We start from the raw sequence: 18861 nt of genomic DNA, 5'->3' as shown, positions 1-18861 counted from the left end.
TCAACATAGACCTGATTGGCCAATCAGTCACCTTGTAATGGACAGTCCACTTCCTGGACGACCAGAAGCAGGAAGACTTGTTGATGTGGTCACATGACACAGTTTTTTTTATTGCTTCTTCTTCTTCTTCTCTGGATTTAATGGCAACAGGAAGTGGATTCATGTGACTGTATGTTTGTGGAGAAGAAAGCTGACGAAAGCAATCTTGTGTCAATCATCGTCATCACAGATCAGCTGATGAGACCTCGGCACCATCGCCATGACAACACGACCAGCGAACGCAACGCTACGACTTGTGGGCGAAGTCATGTGACTGTTGCTCCACTGCGTTTAGCTCCAACCAATAGAGTGCCGAAGCGGAAGCAGGAAGTAACGGCGCCATGGGTCCTTTCGGAGCGAAAAAAATGAATGGTGTTCAATGGACGGAAAATAATTATTATCTGATCCCCCGGTCGTTATGCCTTGGATTACACAAATGTTGTTTATAGGCTTAAATTATAATTTTCCATGTCAAGAGTTTGACCGTTTATTGTGCAATTCTTCAGTTAAAATTCATTGAGAAAACACAATGATAAAGACTACATGTTGTGTCGCGTATGTGACGTCACGTCATCGCCCTTTTCCCTCCCCATCGGCGAAGTTGAGGCTCTCCACATGACCCGACTTATAGTGGTTCTCCCCCCTTTCGATACTTTTATTCTGCCCTTGGAAAAAAGCGGTGAAGTGGAGCAGAGAAACAGCCATCTTGGCGGACTTCGGACTCGGCGGGTGGTGACGTATATCATTCGCGACGAGAACAGCGAGGAGCTGTAGTTCACAAAGCGGCTCACACAAAACCTAACTTTATCAAAACTCTTCGCGCTTAATTGTCGTCTTCTTTGCGTGAAAAATTTTCTTTAAATATCACAAAGAACATATGTGAAATCCATGGCACAATTCAAACGGGACCAGAAAATAATTTGTATCTACCCATTGAATCGCATTGATATTTTTTTGCTTTTGAGGACCCATGTCCCGGAAATGGAGGGGCGGGACTTCACCACTCTATAAGCTTCATGCACACATTTAGACTCAGTCAGCTGTCACTTCCTGTCAACAGGTAGCTATAGAGTGCCGAAGCGGAAGCAGGAAGTAACGGCGCCATGGGTCCTTTCGGAGCGAAAAAAATGAATGGTGTTCAATGGACGGAAAATAATTATTATCTGATCCCCCGGTCGTTATGCCTTGGATTACACAAATGTTGTTTATAGGCTTAAATTATAATTTTCCATGTCAAGAGTTTGACCGTTTATTGTGCAATTCTTCAGTTAAAATTCATTGAGAAAACACAATGATAAAGACTACATGTTGTGTCGCGTATGTGACGTCACGTCATCGCCCTTTTCCCTCCCCATCGGCGAAGTTGAGGCTCTCCACATGACCCGACTTATAGTGGTTCTCCCCCCTTTCGATACTTTTATTCTGCCCTTGGAAAAAAGCGGTGAAGTGGAGCAGAGAAACAGCCATCTCGGCGGACTTCGGACTCGGCGGGTGGTGACGTATATCATTCGCGACGAGAACAGCGAGGAGCTGTAGTTCACAAAGCGGCTCACACAAAACCTAACTTTATCAAAACTCTTCGCGCTTAATTGTCGTCTTCTTTGCGTGAAAAATTTTCTTTAAATATCACAAAGAACATATGTGAAATCCATGGCACAATTCAAACGGGACCAGAAAATAATTTGTATCTACCCATTGAATCGCATTGATATTTTTTTGCTTTTGAGGACCCATGTCCCGGAAATGGAGGGGCGGGACTTCACCACTCTATGGAGAGATGAAGTCCCGCCCCTTCCTGTCGACCACCTTGGGACCTTCAGAATAAATCTGTACAGTTCTGTAGTTTTATTTTGGTTCTAACATGTTTAATGTTTAATCAGATTTAAATGCATAACTTTTACACTGTAGTATTACTACTTCTACGTAAGTAAAATGTTCTTCTTCCTCTTCCTGTTTACAGCGAAGACATGAAGGTGTCAGATCGGTGTGAACACCAGGTGAGCACGACTAATCGAGGAAAATAAAGTCAGCGGTTAAATCGATGCTCTGTGATAAGACTTTGGTATTACACCATTAATGATTAATAACAGAATGTGGACGTTTAACCGTGTTGTGTTTATGGAAACATTTCTAAAAGAATAACTAAAGACAACAAATATACAACTTCATAGTCAGTGTTGACAACGTGAACAGAAAGATCCGATAATGAAGAAGACAGCAACGTGGCGGTGAAGACCAGATCAGTTCTCTCCAGACAGAAACCAAAACATGGTCAGTGTGTTCCCGATCCAAAATATTATTTTATATTCTAACACTTCACCAGCAGTGAACATGCTAGCTGTATTAGCTTGTTAGCCATAGTGCTACCTCACCTACCCCCGAGTCTGAAACATGGCTTCGCACTGCAACCTGTCACTGCAACGCGTCACTGCAACCTGTCATTGCAATATGTCACTGCAATGTGTCACTGCAACGCTTTACTGCAACCTGTCGTTGCAACCTGTCATTGCAACACTTTAATGCAACCTGTCACTGCAATGTGTCACTGCAACACTTTAATGCAACCTGTCACTGCAATGTGTCACTGCAACACTTTAATGCAACCTGTCACTGCAATGTGTCACTGCAACACTTTAATGCAACCTGTCACTGCAACACTTTAATGCAACCTGTCACTGCAATGCGTCACTGCAACACTTCAATGTATCGCGTCATTGCAACATGTCACTGCAATGTGTCGCTGCAACACTTCACTGCAACCTGTCACTGCAACATGTCACTGCGATGCGTCGCTGCAACACGTCACTGCAACGCATTCAACAGGCCTTCATTGCATTCCTGTTCACAGTGCTGCAGTGACACGATGCAACACTGGAACATCAGGACCAGTACCACAACCAGGACAGGGAACTACCAGACTACTACCATAACATTAAAATCAGACCTCTCAGTTGAGAGTTGCACTCTGGGTACTGTAGGCTGCAGCATGTGCCGGTGGTGAGTCAGACCTAGTGACCAGAGTCCTCTTAAAGACCTGGATGAGGTCATGACCTCACCTGTGAAGACGTGACCAGACAGGAAGTGAACTCTGTGGTACCGACCCCCGGTCAATGTCCAGACAGTTAACCACTAATCCATCAGATGTATGGATCCTAGGATGTATGGATCCATCAGCTCACAGCGCATTCCGTTAGATCCAACCTTTCCTCTGACATCAGACCTCATCCAGCGACCAGCCCTCTGATGACATCATCTGCTCCTGATCCAACATGGAGTCCAGTTGGAGTGTTTATAAAAAACTGAAGAGTGAATGATGAGTTCAGTGACGTTTTGTAAAAAAGGACATCACTACGAAAAAATGCATCAGCCGGTTTAAAATCTGCAGCGCTTCAATATAAAGTGCTTGGTTACATTGTTACGTTTTTACAGTTTCTTATTAAAATATTTCTCCCTGGAGTGAAACCATAGTAAACATGTTACACGTTGGTAAAAATAAACATTTGGAATGTCTCTTTTCCTTTAAGTCCCATTGGCTGATTTTGGTCAAGCAGAACTTGTTCCTGGAGCCTGAAACAGGAAGTGAGGTCACATGGTCAGAACCTATCACACAAACGGGACAGAGGCAGTGAAATGGAGGTGAGAGTGAAGCATCATGGATAGTCAAGAGGCAAAACCAGGAAGACAAACATTGGTTAAACAGGATAATCTATAACTTATAACCTGTAACTTATAACCTATAACTTATAACCTATAACGTATGACCTATAACTTATAACCTATAACGTATAACCTATAACTTATAACCTATAACGTATAACCTATAACTTATAACCTATAACGTATGACCTATAACTTATAACCTATAACATATAACCTATAACTTATAACCTATAACGTATGACCTATAACTTATAACCTATAACTTATAACCTATAACTTATAACCTATAACGTATGACCTATAACTTATGACCTATAACTTATAACCTATAACTTATGACCTATAACTCATAACCTATAACTTATAACCTATAACGTATGACCTATAACTTATAACCTATAACTTATAACCTATAACTTATGACCTATAACGTATGACCTATAACTTATAACCTATAACTTATAACCTATAACTCATAACCTATAACTTATGACCTATAACTCATAACCTATAACTCATGACCTATAACTTATGACCTATAACGTATAACCTATAACTTATGACCTATAACTCATAACCTATAACTCATAACCTATAACTTATAACCTATAACTTATAACCTATAACTTATAACCTATAACTTATGACCTATAACGTATGACCTATAACTTATAACCTATAACTTATGACCTATAACTTATGACCTATAACTTATGACCTATAACTTATAACCTATAACTCATAACCTATAACTTATGACCTATAACTTATAACCTATAACTTATGACCTATAACTTATAACCTATAACTTATGACCTATAACGTATGACCTATAACTTATAACCTATAACTTATAACCTATAACTTATAACCTATAACTTATGACCTATAACGTATGACCTATAACTTATAACCTATAACTTATGACCTATAACTTATGACCTATAACTTATAACCTATAACTTATGACCTATAACTCATAACCTATAACTTATGACCTATAACTCATAACCTATAACTTATGACCTATAACTTATGACCTATAACGTATAACCTATAACTTATGACCTATAACTCATAACCTATAACTTATGACCTATAACTCATAACCTATAACTTATGACCTATAACTTATGACCTATAACGTATAACCTATAACTTATGACCTATAACTCATAACCTATAACTTATGACCTATAACTCATAACCTATAACTTATGACCTATAACTTATAACCTATTACCTCAAACCTATAACGTGACAGCTGGAGATTGATAACAGATGATTGTAAAAAGATGATTGACAGCTGATGAATGATATATAATATTATTTAATTGCTTTGTTTAATTTACAAATAAAATTATATTTATTCATGTTTACACATTTGTATTATTTTTAATACATGCCTCATGGGTTTAATTTAATCATACATTTAATAATAATTACAATAATGTATCTATTATCCATCCATCCATCCATTGTCTACCGCTTATCCTGTATTCAGGGTCGCAGGGATGTATTTATTAATTATGTTGAAATCTCACAAGGTCTGTTCTTATTTGTTTGATGACTGAGAGCCGTTGTCACCTTTTATTACTCATATTCTGTTAAAATCTTAAAAAAATATATTTTCATTATAATACGTCATATAAATTAAATTCTCCTTCATCAGTGATTCCAAAAATTTGGGCCACAAGATAAATTTAAGATGCTGGATTTTATGTATGAATGTTTTCTTCTTTCATTTTACAGGCTTTAATTTGCCTTTAACAGGTAGTCTGATGATCAAAATATAATTAGTCCAGTTAAAGCTATGGTCTACAATTTGAAAGGTTTGAAAAAAGCATCCCGCCACACACACACACCCCTCCCCTCTGTGCTCTTTAATCCCCCCCTCTGAGCTCTATCGTTCTCCCCTCGCAGCCTCCCACCTCCCTCTTAATTTACGATAGTAGTTCAGTGAAATGTGTTTCTGAAAACATTTTAGGCGAGAAATAAGCGATGCAGTTGCTGAATCTGTCTTTATTTTAGATCGACAACGCTCAGTTTAAAAGATTTTCAAGAGTTGCGGGAGGCGGCGCCGTCTCTGGAAACTCGCTGCTCCGCGACGGCATTGCACGGCTTCTTACATAGACAATGAATGGGAACATTCCCTCTGGGTATGAACTCAGCAGGACGCCGTTTAGTTTCCCGGTGTGTCCGGGACTTCCACAACATGTACAAAGCAGTAATAGTGTTTATTACGGCCACGAATGATGAAACATTATGGGTGTAAATGCAGCGGGTGCCGGTCAGATTTCTCTCTCACCCCGACAGCCATGTGGACCGGATGGCTACTATTGGATCAATTTTGGCTCATTTGAGAAATCTTTCAAATCGTAGACCAGAGCTTTAAAACACATGTTTTTTGATTTCAGACTGAAAAGTTGCTCATGACCTCAGGAGACACCTGGACATCCTCCATATTTGATTTTTAGATTCTCTTTGACTTTCTTAGTCACATTTGATGGTCATGAATCTGAAGCTTCATCACTGATTTATCTGATTATCTGCTGAGTCCTTAAAAGCACCATGGTGAGAACATAAGGCCAAACAAAAAAACAGCTGCAAAATAATGTCACATTACAATAACATTAAAAAGGTTTCAATATAAAGATACAAAAGTAAAAAATGAAATACACATGAACAAAGCTGTGATGAAGACGATGACAGTGATGAAGAGGACAATGATGAAGACGAGGATAGTGATGAAGACGATGAGAGTGATGAAGGACATGAGGCAGGTTAACACCCATCAGTGTTCATCCAATCAGCATGCTCAGGACAGGATGCGCCAGTTAGCATGCGTCAGTTAGCACATGTCTGTTAGCATGGATCGGTTAGCATGCACCATGTCCATTAGCACATGTGTTAGCTGGCGGCGGCGACTTTGGGACTGGCGGCGGCGGCGGGTGGTGTATGCAGCAGGCTGACGAACAGGAAGAGGGTGGAGGTGGGCAGGTAGACGCAGAGGAAGAGGACCACGTCCTCACTGAGACAGAGGACAAAGCCGCTCTGCTCCATCAGGACCCAGTCCACCAGCACCCCCACCAGCAGGTAGTACACCTGGAACTCCTGGAGCTCCTCCCATTCTCCCCCGCCACCGTCCAGCCCCACCCCCTCTGATGACGAGCTCTTCCGCCTGGCCACGCCTCCTCTGCTGTCACTCACCATGGGCTTCATCTCCGCCCCCTCCGACACCACCTCCTTCACCCGGCTCCGCCCACGCTCCACCGCCCGCTCCAACCGCCGGCTGCTCTCCACGAACTCCTGCAAGGGTGCAAGGGGAGGAGTCAGGGTCCAAATTAAAGGTCCAATCCCAATGGCCCCCTAAGGTCTAAGCCCTGAACCCTCAGGGACTGAACTGAGGTCAGCTGGGAGATGGCTGAGAGGCTGTGAGGGTCTGAGATGGTAAATACATGCGACATCACGCTGCATGTCACTTTACTTTGTTATCTAAAAGTGTTTTTATCTGACATGTTTTACAGCATGTTTTCATGTAAATGTCTTCCAGACTCTGATCCTCCCAGACCAGACGGACCTGTCAAGTAATGGATTTAATGTTTTATCTAAAACGGATTTACGGAAAGGGCTCAAAAAGTCCATGAGCGAGACTCAAATGTCAACAGGAAGTGCCTTTCACACACTGCTATTGGTTATGTAAACACATCATGTGACATTGAGTCCTCACCATCAAAGCTTTGTCCATGAAGAACTCCTTCCCCGGAGTGCCGTCGTTGTACTTGGTGTCAATGGCGAAGCACAGGAATAGGACGTCCACCACGATCTCAAAGATGGACAGGAAGCAGTGAGCCACCAGGAAGGAGAAGAGACACACGATGATCAGAGGCAGCAGCCACTCGGCGTAGTCTCGCTGATAGTTGAGGAGGAGGACGCCGGCGAACGCTGTCGATGATACGATCAGGATCTGAGGAAATAATTTAATATTCAAAGAAATATCAAAGAAACAGGAAATATTCGCATACATATAAATACACACACACACACACACACACACACACACACACATATTTCTTCACATATTTTTACAAATAATCTTCAGATGTTGTTCACATAGAGCAGACCCATAGTCAGCTCACCTTTCCTAGGAAGAGCACAAAGTCTCCGACGGCATTGATTGTGGCGACTCGGAGAGCGTTTTCCACCAGGATCACAAAGGCGTCACGTGCAGACGTGCAGAAACTGGTGCTGTTGATGGCTGTGGCTGCATATGCATTCTGGGAAATCAGACCACAAGTGAGACGGTCACAACGAAAACAACAAGAATCAGAGTTAGAGAACGCAAACTTTTCATTTGTTACCTGATTGAGATAGTTGAGGCACTTCTCCAAACACCACAGACAGCAGATACACGTCTTCAGCAGGCAGCGAGCACACGCATTCTCCTGAGAGAAAAAACGTCACATCAATAAGCAGATCAATACTCAGACCAATAATCAGATCAATACTCAGCTCAATAAGCAGACCGATACTGAAATCAATAATCAGATCAATAATCAGACCAATTATCAGATCAATACTCAGACCAATAATCAGATAAATAATCAGATAAATAATCAGAGATCAATAATCAGATCAATAATCAGATCAATAATCAGATCAATAATCAGACCAATACTGAGATCAATAATCAGATCAATACTGAGATCAATAATCAGATCAATACTTAGACCAATAATCAGATCAATACTCAATCCAATAATCAGATCAATAATCAGATCAATAATCAGATCAATACTCAGACCAATAATCAGATAAATAATCAGACCAATACTGAGATCAATAATCAGATCAATACTGAGATCAATAATCAGATCAATACTTAGACCAATAATCAGATCAATACTCAGTCCAATAATCAGATCAATAATCAGACCAATACTTAGACCAATAATCAGATCAATACTCAGACCAATAATCAGATCAATACTGAGATCAATAATCAGATCAATACTGAGATCAATAATCAGATCAATACTTAGACCAATAATCAGATCAATACTCAGTCCAATAATCAGATCAATAATCAGACCAATACTTAGACCAATAATCAGATCAATACTCAGACCAATAATCAGATCAATACTGAGATCAATAATCAGATCAATACTTAGACCAATAATCAGATCAATACTCAGTCCAATAATCAGATCAATAATCAGACCAATACTTAGACCAATAATCAGATCAATACTCAGATCAATACTGAGATCAATAATCAGATCAATACTCAGACCAATAATCAGATCAATACTCAGACCAATAAGCAGACCAATACTGAGATCAATAATCAGATCAATACTCAGACCAATAATCAGATCAACACTGAGATCAATAATCAGATCAATAATAAGACCAATAATCAGATCAATACTGAGATCAATAATCAGATCAATAATAAGACCAATAATCAGATCAATAATCAGATCAATAATCAGACCAATACCTTTCCCTTCAGCTGGTTGTGGATGTACATGAGGAAGAGTCGGGGGATCTTGACCAGCGTGATGATGAAGGCTCCCTTAGCAACCGTTCCCAGGTGATACCGGACTAGCCTCAGGACTGACGACAGGATCGGGGTCACCGGGAGCCGGTTCTTGTCCCTGAAACACAAAGTTCACATTAATCTGGTTCACGGCTCAAGTCCAAAGCTAACTCGGACTCACCTGGTGAGGTGGACTCACCTGGTGGGGTGGACTCACCTGGTGGGGTGGACTCACCTGATGGGGTGGACTCACCTGGTGAAGTAGTAGGTGACCACGGCTCCGGCCACAGTCATCTGCTGGCAGGCCAGGATGAACTCTGTGATCCAAACCAGACCCACTGCGTGGTACCAGGTCAGGTACTGTAGAGGACCGGTCAGTCTGAACTCTGTGAGACCCGTCTCCTCATTCTGGACTGGGTTCCCTGCAGAACCACACACACACACAAACTCAGCTCCATGTCAAACCACACTACAGTTCCCATAATGCTTTGGGTGATGTTGAGTCACGTCAGCCAATAATAACTCAGATTATTGATTGATCAGCAGGCTAATGGTTCCGATTATTGATTAGTTGGACGTCCTGAATCAGTTCTGTGTAACCACCAACCACCACTGTACATGGTTATGATCAATACTTACTTACTTTAGAATGTTTTATATATATATATATATATATATATATATATATACAGTGATGGGAATAACGGCGTTGAAATAAACGGCGTTACTAACGCCGTTACTTTTTTCAGTAACGAGTAATCTAACTAATTACTTTGACTGTCACTATAACGCCGTTATCATTGCCGACACCCCGTTACTGCACGTTACTCAAGTCGCACAATGAACTTTTTTTTAACTTCATGATAGGACTCGTGCGCGTGTTGTCATGAGAGAAGGGAGGATGAGATACCGTAGATGACCATTTAGTAGCCCGGGCGTTTAATATGCTAAATCGACTTGGAGCCCAGGCGTTTATAAGAACCAGGCGCGTATTTGCAACAGGCTACAATTTATTTTTGCAATGAGCAGCACCAGACCATCATGCAAAGAACAAGGAGCTCACCATAGCACCACTGGAACAAAACTACTTTTTCCCCCTGACGCATCTTTATTGACATCAGACAATAAATACAAAGACAGTTTGTCTGTGTTACCGCGACACAGGGAGCTGATCAGCAGTGTTATGAATGATAACGGAAGGGGGGGTCGATCGCGGTAATTTCAACACTGTACATTAGCGCATTTATCTATATCCCTATATCCCTCAGTCTAGCGCGCCTGTGTGTGTCTGTGTGTGTGTGTGTGTGCGCGCGCCTGCATGCGAGAGAGAGAGAGAGCGCGAGAGGAGGGGCTGACTGACAGAAGAGGTGAGAGCCGGTGAAGTGCTGTTAAAAAAAAACTTTTGTTTTCTGTGCAAGACTATGGTAAACACTTAATCGCCCGGGCGTTTAATTGAACCGGCGTTTATTATGCCAAATGAGGTCGGACCCCCGGCGGCTATAGCACAGGCGCGTATTTGCACGCGGGCGATTATTTGGTCATCTACGGTATTTTGAGAAGTGTATGTCCATCCGCTGTCGTTTACATTGAGTTACAATAAAAGCAAACCTCTGTGCAGGTACTTGTCTTTGTTGTCGTGCACTCTATTCATCTGGCTTATGAAACATGCTCTGAGAAGGTGGGGGCTAGGGGGGGGGGGGGGGGGGGTTACGGGGGCGAGAAACGAAAAAGTAACGCAATAGTTACTTTTACTGGTAACTAGTTACTTTTATAGTGGAGTAACTCAGTTAGTAACTCAGTTACTTTTTGGGAGAAGTAACTAGTAACTATAACTAATTACTTTTTCAAAGTAACGTGCCCAACACTGTATATATATACTGTACATGTGTACTATATATAGTACACATTAGGGATTAATTGTCAATAAGAAATTACTCGATTAAAATAAATGAATTGCAATTAATTGCGTTTTGAACCCGTAATTCCCCGCCAGTCCCGCTTGACGCCAGACGTAGGCTACTTGACTTAAATGCGGGAAAACAAGCGAAACAGGGCTCTGACGACAAAGAGAAGACAAACGGGAAGTGGTGTTTCCCACACTTTGAGGAGACGATGGCGCACCGCCATAGTCTAATTTAGGCCGCCATAGTCTCGATGTTCGCCCAACATTATTTTATCAAGGCAAATGGACTTAACTAGCGGATAGGCCTAAACAGGAGGGCAGCAGCGCTTATTGTAAGGGGAAATCCTCGCGGCTGGTTTGGCTCATCAACGTTCTGTTTTCCCCCGTTGCCATGGCAAGGCGTCCCCCGCGCCGACCCCCCCTCAGCTGGCGAGTTTAACGGCGCGTATAGCCCCATTCACATGCGTCGCTACTCGCTTTCACACTGAATTCTACTCGCTGGCAAAAAAATTAACTCCCGCCGGCGGGGAGTTCAAGCGGCAACTCTCTGTTGACGTCAACTGTCAATCATCTCTATTCTACATTCTGATTGGTACTCGCTTCACTCGCATCGCAGAAAGTTCAAGTTATTTTCTCTCCGTCCCCGCCCACATCGCATCGCCTGTCCTGACCACATTCCGCTAGAACACATTCACATCCATTGACAGCTGTCGCTCAGAGATGGACGAGTGGAGACGTATGTGAACGAGGCTTCAGTCAAAACCAAAACACCAAGGAAGGCTGAGGAATATTCACCCACTTATATCAATAATAATAATAATAATAATAGTAGTTGTAATAATAATAGTTATACTATTAAAAGGATAATTTGGGGCCGGGACTCGATTAAAAAAAAAATCTAATTAATTAGAGGCTTTGTAATTAATTAATCGAAATTAATCGCATTTTAATCGCATATAAATATTTGACCTGAGAACAGTGAGAAGTAGGGATGTCCCGATCCGATATTTGGATCGGATCGGCCGCCGATATTAGCAAAAAATGCATATCGATATCGGATCGGCCTGCACGGGAAAATCCCGATCCGGACTCCCGATCCAGTTTTTTTTTTTCAAAACTCCGGTCCGTGTTTTCCAGCGCACCGATGTAGTAATCCATTCCAGTTTTTTTCCGGTTTTCCCCAAAGTCCGGTCCGCGTTTTCCAGCACACCTAGCGCACACCTCGCGACCTGTCCAGCATCCACTAAACAACAACAAGACGGACTTGTGTGCATGTCCAGTGTTTCCCCTACCATTATACAGGCCATACAATCAATATGCCAAAAATAAGCCACCTATCAATTCATTCATAAATCAATAATCATTTACATTAGGAGCGCCTCCGCGCAGCACAGTAGACTTGCTCCGCAAGACGCGCAGCCACAACAATCCTCGCCGCGCACTCCCGCTACGTTCTTCTTCGTGTACTTTACGCGCTTGATGTTGTTCTGATGCCGTTCCGCCTCGTTAAACCACCACGATGTCGCTTTCTACCGGAACCGGACCGGCTTCCGCGCTGCCTGCTCGCACAGATCCGCTCGTGCGCACATGCGCTGATGCAGGTCGAGTGTCGATAAATATATGCACTCCTTCAAAACAACATCAAGCCATATTGTGTGTGTAGTATTAGGACGTGATGAGGTGTGTACGGGCTAAAGCCCGTTTGGGCTGGAGCAGTGTGAATGCAAAGCAAGGGACCCCCTGTGGGGGGGAGGATTGTTTTTGATAACATGTGGAACTCTGAGTTAACCTATTTCTACCTGAATTTCTATGAACTATCAGGCTGTTGAGTAAACCTATAACTTATATTTTACTTGATAAAATAAGACAATATATGCACTCATGTCGTTGTTTTACAGTATCTGTAGCTATTAATGTGATGCTCATCATTTTCCAGACATATTTTTCCAGCCCCTAATTTTGGATCATTTCCATCAACCGGCATCTTTAATCTTTAATACATGCTTGGATCGGCCGGTATCGGTATCAGCCGATACTTAAAGCTACAATATCGGTATCGGATCGGAAGTGCAAAAAGCTGGATCGGGACATCCCTAGTGAGAAGCGGCAGGTGTGAACCAGTCGTAATCGGTCCGCCTGAAACTCATCCAGTCAGAAAGGTTTCGCGGTTCAAAAATAAGTGCGATTAAAATGCGTACATTTTTTTAACATGTTAATGTTTGTGTAATTAATGAATCTTAATTAACGCGTTAAAGTCCCGGCCCGAAGGATAATATAATACTTTTAAAAGGAAAGAAACATGTCTTTATTTCGATGAGGTTCAAACTGACCACTGGTCCCCAGGAAGAGCAGGACCAGAATCCAGTAGACCCAGAAGAGCAGCAAGGCCAGGAAGGTGACGAAGGGCTGCAGGGTGAGGAGGGGCAGGTGGATGAAGACCTTTCCCGCGACGTGGAACAGAGCGATGGTCAAAGCCACGCGCTTTCTCATGAACAGCATCAACAGCAGCAGGATGATCTGGAAGACAGGAAGACGTGAAGAAGAGGAGGAGACCTGTCCCCACGGTGTCCTCATCATCAGGACACCTGTCCCGTCAGTGTTGAACTGCGACCGGACTCTGACCGGACTCTGACCGGACAACTATGTCACTGTCAACTATGATCACGTCTTCAGCAGGTTTCATGAATCTGCTAACAAGCTAACACCACATCACTAGATCCACACTTCCAGTGTGCCGAGACCTGACCTGCTTCTGATTGGCTAGGAACATTGGGGCTCCACCCATACCATTGGTAGGTGGATTGTTGGGACTCCACCCATACCATTGGTAGGTGGAACGTCTGGGTTCCTCCCATACCATTGGTAGGTGGAACGTTGGGGTTCCTCCCATACCATTGGTAGGTGGAACGTCTGGGTTCCTCCCATACCATTGGTAGGTGAATTGCTGGGACTCCGCCCATACCATTGGTAGGTGGAACGTTGGGGTTCCTCCCATACCATTGGTAGGTGGAACGTTGGGACTCCGCCCATACCATTGGTAGGTGGAACGTCTGGGTTCCTCCCAGACCATAGGTAGGTAGAACGTCTGGGCCCCTCCCATACCATTGGTAGGTGGATTTTTGGGGCCCCTCCCATACCATTGGTAGGTAGAATGTTGGGGCTCCTCCAATTTCATTGGTAGGTGACAGTGATAAACCGGTTTCAGGTTCTGGATTAGGACAAGAATGTAAGAGATTCTTACAGTGAAGACTGTGGCAGCAGCGGCGTAGACCAGCAGTGCCTGTCCCCCGTCTCTGATGTCCACCTCGTCCTCCTTCACGTTGGTAGTCTGGTTCCCAGACAGCCGGTGGTCAATGTAGAGCCACCAGAGGACACTGGTCCCCGCTGAGACATTAGAGGACAAGAAGAAAAATGTCATGAGTAAAAGACAGGCTGGGAAACCAGATCAACATATGTAAACAGGAAGTGGCCTCACCGAGGGACCCGAGGACGACCAGCGAGGTGAGGATCCAGACCAGTACGGCTGAGATGTAACGGATGATGACCATGAGGATCATGGAGAGGACTGAGAGACAGACAACACTGAGACATTAAATTAGAAGACAACATGGAGATTCAAAGAGGTCCACAACCAGATGACGATCCAGGTCCTCACCCAGAGCGAGCACACAAAGTCCGATGATGATCTCCTTGCTGGCGGCAACGCCGGCGATCAGGCGGTGTAGGACGCTATGGTCGCCCACGAACGTCACCACCGCCTCCGCAAACTTGGCGTAGCAGGAAATATCCACCGGCGTGCAGCGGTTAAACACCGGCAACGGCTTACTGAGGAGACACAGAGGTCAGAGGGCTCACAGGCCCGGGGTCACAGGCCCAGGGTCCCCCTTAAGGTCTTGACCGTTAACCCTCATGGACTAAACTGACATCCGCTGGTAGATGGTCCGAAATAGGAACAGATCAGAGGCCTGAACTACTCAGCGAGTTCAACATACCAGGTATCTTTCTGTTATCCAAATTAAGTAACCCTAACAAAGGCAATCAGAGATAAGCGGTCACACGACGCTAGTTATCAACTCTAAAGTCAACCAGGGTTTCCCTTTCCAGCTATGAGCGCGTGCACATAAAAGAGGTGGGGCTTGCAGCATTTGACCAATCGCAAACATGGATCAGTCTGCGGCGTATTTCACGTACGAGAAGCAAACCATAATCTTACAGAAATACGAAGAAGTTAAACATATAATACAGGCAAAAAGCAACAGTTTCATCTGCCAAATGCAGGAAGGACAGCTGGCAAAAAACTTGTTACTAGTGGTTAAATATATAATATAGTATGACTGCCCCATCATAAGGACACTACTGACTGATTATTTTGGTTTATTAATTGCACTGGTAGCTCAGCGGTAGAGTTACCGCCCCATGTACCAAGGCTCCCTGCAGCGGTCCCGGGTTTGAATCCACCCTGCAGCCCTCTTTTAAATCATGTCATCCCTCTCTCTCGCCCCTTTAACTCTCACACTGTCCACCCGCAATAAAAAACTTTTTACAGATGAATGTGTTGCTGAGATGTATTCTTATAACGTGGTTTATGACAATATCAGCCTCATTCTTTCAGCTGTAATCCCGGCGGTGTTAAACGGACTTGGGAGCAAATAAAATAAATATAAAACATAATTCAAAGTGGTCAGTAGGCTGTACGCTGACACAGAAAAGTAATTCCCTCCGATGAGAATCTGGATCTATCATATAAAACATCATCATCGTCGTATAATAATAATAACAATAATAATATTAAACCAGGTGTGTATATTCTGTAGTACTAATAATGATATTAATAATAATAAATAAATAAATAAATAATAATAAACTATGTGTGTCATATAATAATAATAATAATAAACCAGGTCTAAAGGTTTTGGTTCCTACACCTCATGAGCTGGGACCTTTGGAGGACAGTCCTGTAGACCCCCCTAGTACTCATAGACTACTATGAACTGTTGGACTTACCTGGGCGGAACAGGAAGTTTGGGACATTTAGAGAACCTCTCAGGTAGACCGGGATATTTATGACCTGCCAACTCGTAGGAACACAACTCCGAACCTGAAACAGAAAAACAAAAATCATCACATCAGCACCATCACCATCATCACTATCACCATCATCACTATCACCATCATTATCATCATCACTATCACCATCATCATCATCACCACCATCATCACCATCACCATCACCACTATCACCATCACCACCATCATCACCTACATCACCATCACCACCATCACTATCACCATCATCACTATCACCATCATCACTATCACCATCATTATCATCATTACCACCATCACCACCATCATTATCATCATCACCACCATCACATCACCACAATCACATCACCATCATCACTATCACCATCATTATCATCATCATCACTATCACCATCATCATTACCACCATCACCACCATCATTATCATCATCACCACCATCACCACCATCATTATCATCATTACCACCATCACATCACCATCATCACTGTCACCACCATTATCATCATCGTCACTATCACCATCATCACTATCACCATCATCATCACCACCATCATTATCATCATTACCACCATCATCATCATCACCATCACATCACCACCATCACTATCATCACTATCACCATCATTATCATCATCATCACCACCATCATCATCACCATCACATCACCACCATCACTATCACCATCATTATCATCATCATCACTATCACCATCATCATTACCACCATCATTATCATCATCACCACCATCACCACCATCATATCATCATTACCACCATCACATCACCATCATCACTATCACCACGATTATCATCATCGTCACTATCATCATCATCATCATCACCACCATCACCATCACCATCATCACTATCACCATCATCATCACCACCATTATCATCATCACCATCATCATTACCACCATCATTATCATCATCACCACCACCACCACCATCATCATCATCATCACCACCATCATCATCACTATCACCATCATCACCATCATTTTCACCATCACCATCATCACTATCACCATCATCATCACCACCATTATCATCATCACCATCATCATTACCACCATCATTATCATCATCATCACCATCACCACAACCACCATCACCACCACCATCATCACTATCACCATCACTATCATCATCATCACCACCACCACCATCATTACCACCATCACCACCATCATCACCACCACCATCATCATCATCATCATCATTACCACCATCACCACCATCATCACTATCACCATCATCACCATCATTACCACCATCATTATCATCATCATCATCACCATCACCACCATCATCACTATCACCATCATTATCATCATCATCATCATCATCACCACCACCACCACCACCACCATCATCATCACCATCATCATTACCACCACCACCACCATTACCATCATTACAATCACCACCATCATCATCACCACCATCACCATTAATATCATCATCATCACCATCACCATCAATGAAATGGAATTATTAACTGGAGTTGAAAGAAGCATCGCCCTTCAACAAACTGAACACAAACTTCTTGCAGATGGTTTCGTGTTATGTCATTTCTGAGACGTAGAAGACAAACACTGTACGTACATGAAGGGACACAATGAGAGAACAGCTGGTTCATCTGTGACAGAGAGTCCATTCATGTTCAGTATGAACAGAATCAGAGGAGCCAAGATGGAAGACTAACGGAGACGAGTGGCACCAACGACACACTTAAAGCTGCCTTTGTTACTGTATGAGTGTGCTTGTGGTACTGTACTCTGAGGTCACATGCAGACATTACATCATCACCATCATGACGTGATGGCGAGTCTGTTCTGACACTTCCAGTTGTACACGTTGAACAAGCAAAACTCAGGGCTCAATAACATTACTACCTGGTAACGTTGAACCTACAGGCACTACTCAGGGCTTAATAACACTACTACCTGTATGGTTGAACCTACAGGCACTACTCAGGGCTTAATAACACTACTACCTGTATGGTTGAACCTACAGACACTACTCAGGGCTTAATAACACTTCTACCTGGAAGCATTGGACCTACAGACATTACTCAGGGCTTAATAACACTACTACCTGGTAGCATTGAACCTACAGACACTACTCAGGGCTTAATAACACTTCTACCTGGAAGCATTGAACCTACAGACACTACTCAGGGCTTAATAACACTACTACCTGGTAGCATTGAACCTACAGACACTACTCAGGGCTTAGTAACACCACTACCTGGTAACATTGAACCTACAGACACTACTCAGGGCTTAGTAACACTATTGACTGGCAACATTCAACCTACAGACACTACTCAGGGCTTAGTAACACTATTGACTGGTAACATTGAACCTACAAGCACTAACCAGGGCTTAATTACACTACTAGCTGGTAACATTAAACCTATAAGCACTACTCAGGGCTTAATTACACTACTAGCTGGTAACATTAAACCTATAAGCACTCCTCAGGGCTTAATTACACTACTAGCTGGTAACATTAAACCTTAGAGCACTACTCAGGGCTTAATTACACTACTAGCTGGTAACATTAAACCTAAAAGCACTACTCAGGGCTTAATTACACTACTAGCTGGTAACATTAAACCTTAGAGCACTACTCAGGGCTTAATTACACTACTAGCTGGTAA

The 18861-nt window shown here is 42.9% G+C and overlaps 1 protein-coding gene across 7 annotated transcripts in view; it reads right to left on the bottom strand.

Annotated features, from left to right (window-relative positions):
• Positions 1-1812: 1812 nt before the first annotated feature.
• Positions 1813-18861, bottom strand: part of slc44a1b (solute carrier family 44 member 1b) — a 24327-nt gene continuing 7278 nt past the window's right edge. For 2 of the 7 annotated variants that reach the window (XM_084009866.1, XM_084009867.1), the window contains exons 5-15: positions 16152-16245; positions 14803-14972; positions 14623-14712; positions 14389-14531; positions 13478-13664; positions 9498-9666; positions 9206-9362; positions 8061-8144; positions 7839-7976; positions 7430-7666; positions 5011-7008 (exon numbers count right to left, since the gene is read on the bottom strand). In XM_084009866.1, coding sequence (XP_083865992.1) covers positions 6610-7008; positions 7430-7666; positions 7839-7976; positions 8061-8144; positions 9206-9362; positions 9498-9666; positions 13478-13664; positions 14389-14531; positions 14623-14712; positions 14803-14972; positions 16152-16245 — 1868 coding nt within the window. In that variant the 3' untranslated portion in view covers positions 5011-6609. Of the gene's footprint in view, positions 3607-5010; positions 7009-7429; positions 7667-7838; positions 7977-8060; positions 8145-9205; positions 9363-9497; positions 9667-13477; positions 13665-14388; positions 14532-14622; positions 14713-14802; positions 14973-16151; positions 16246-18861 lie in introns of those variants that run through there. The other 5 variants (XR_014597185.1, XR_014597182.1, XR_014597183.1 and 2 more) reach the window with 5 other exon arrangements.

The sequence above is a fragment of the Eutrigla gurnardus genome, assembly GCF_963514095.1.
Source record: "Eutrigla gurnardus genome assembly, chromosome: 5".
Lineage (NCBI taxonomy): Eukaryota > Metazoa > Chordata > Actinopteri > Perciformes > Triglidae > Eutrigla > Eutrigla gurnardus.
The sequence above is the reverse complement of the archived record's forward strand: the minus strand, read 5'-3'. Positions and strand labels throughout refer to the sequence as shown.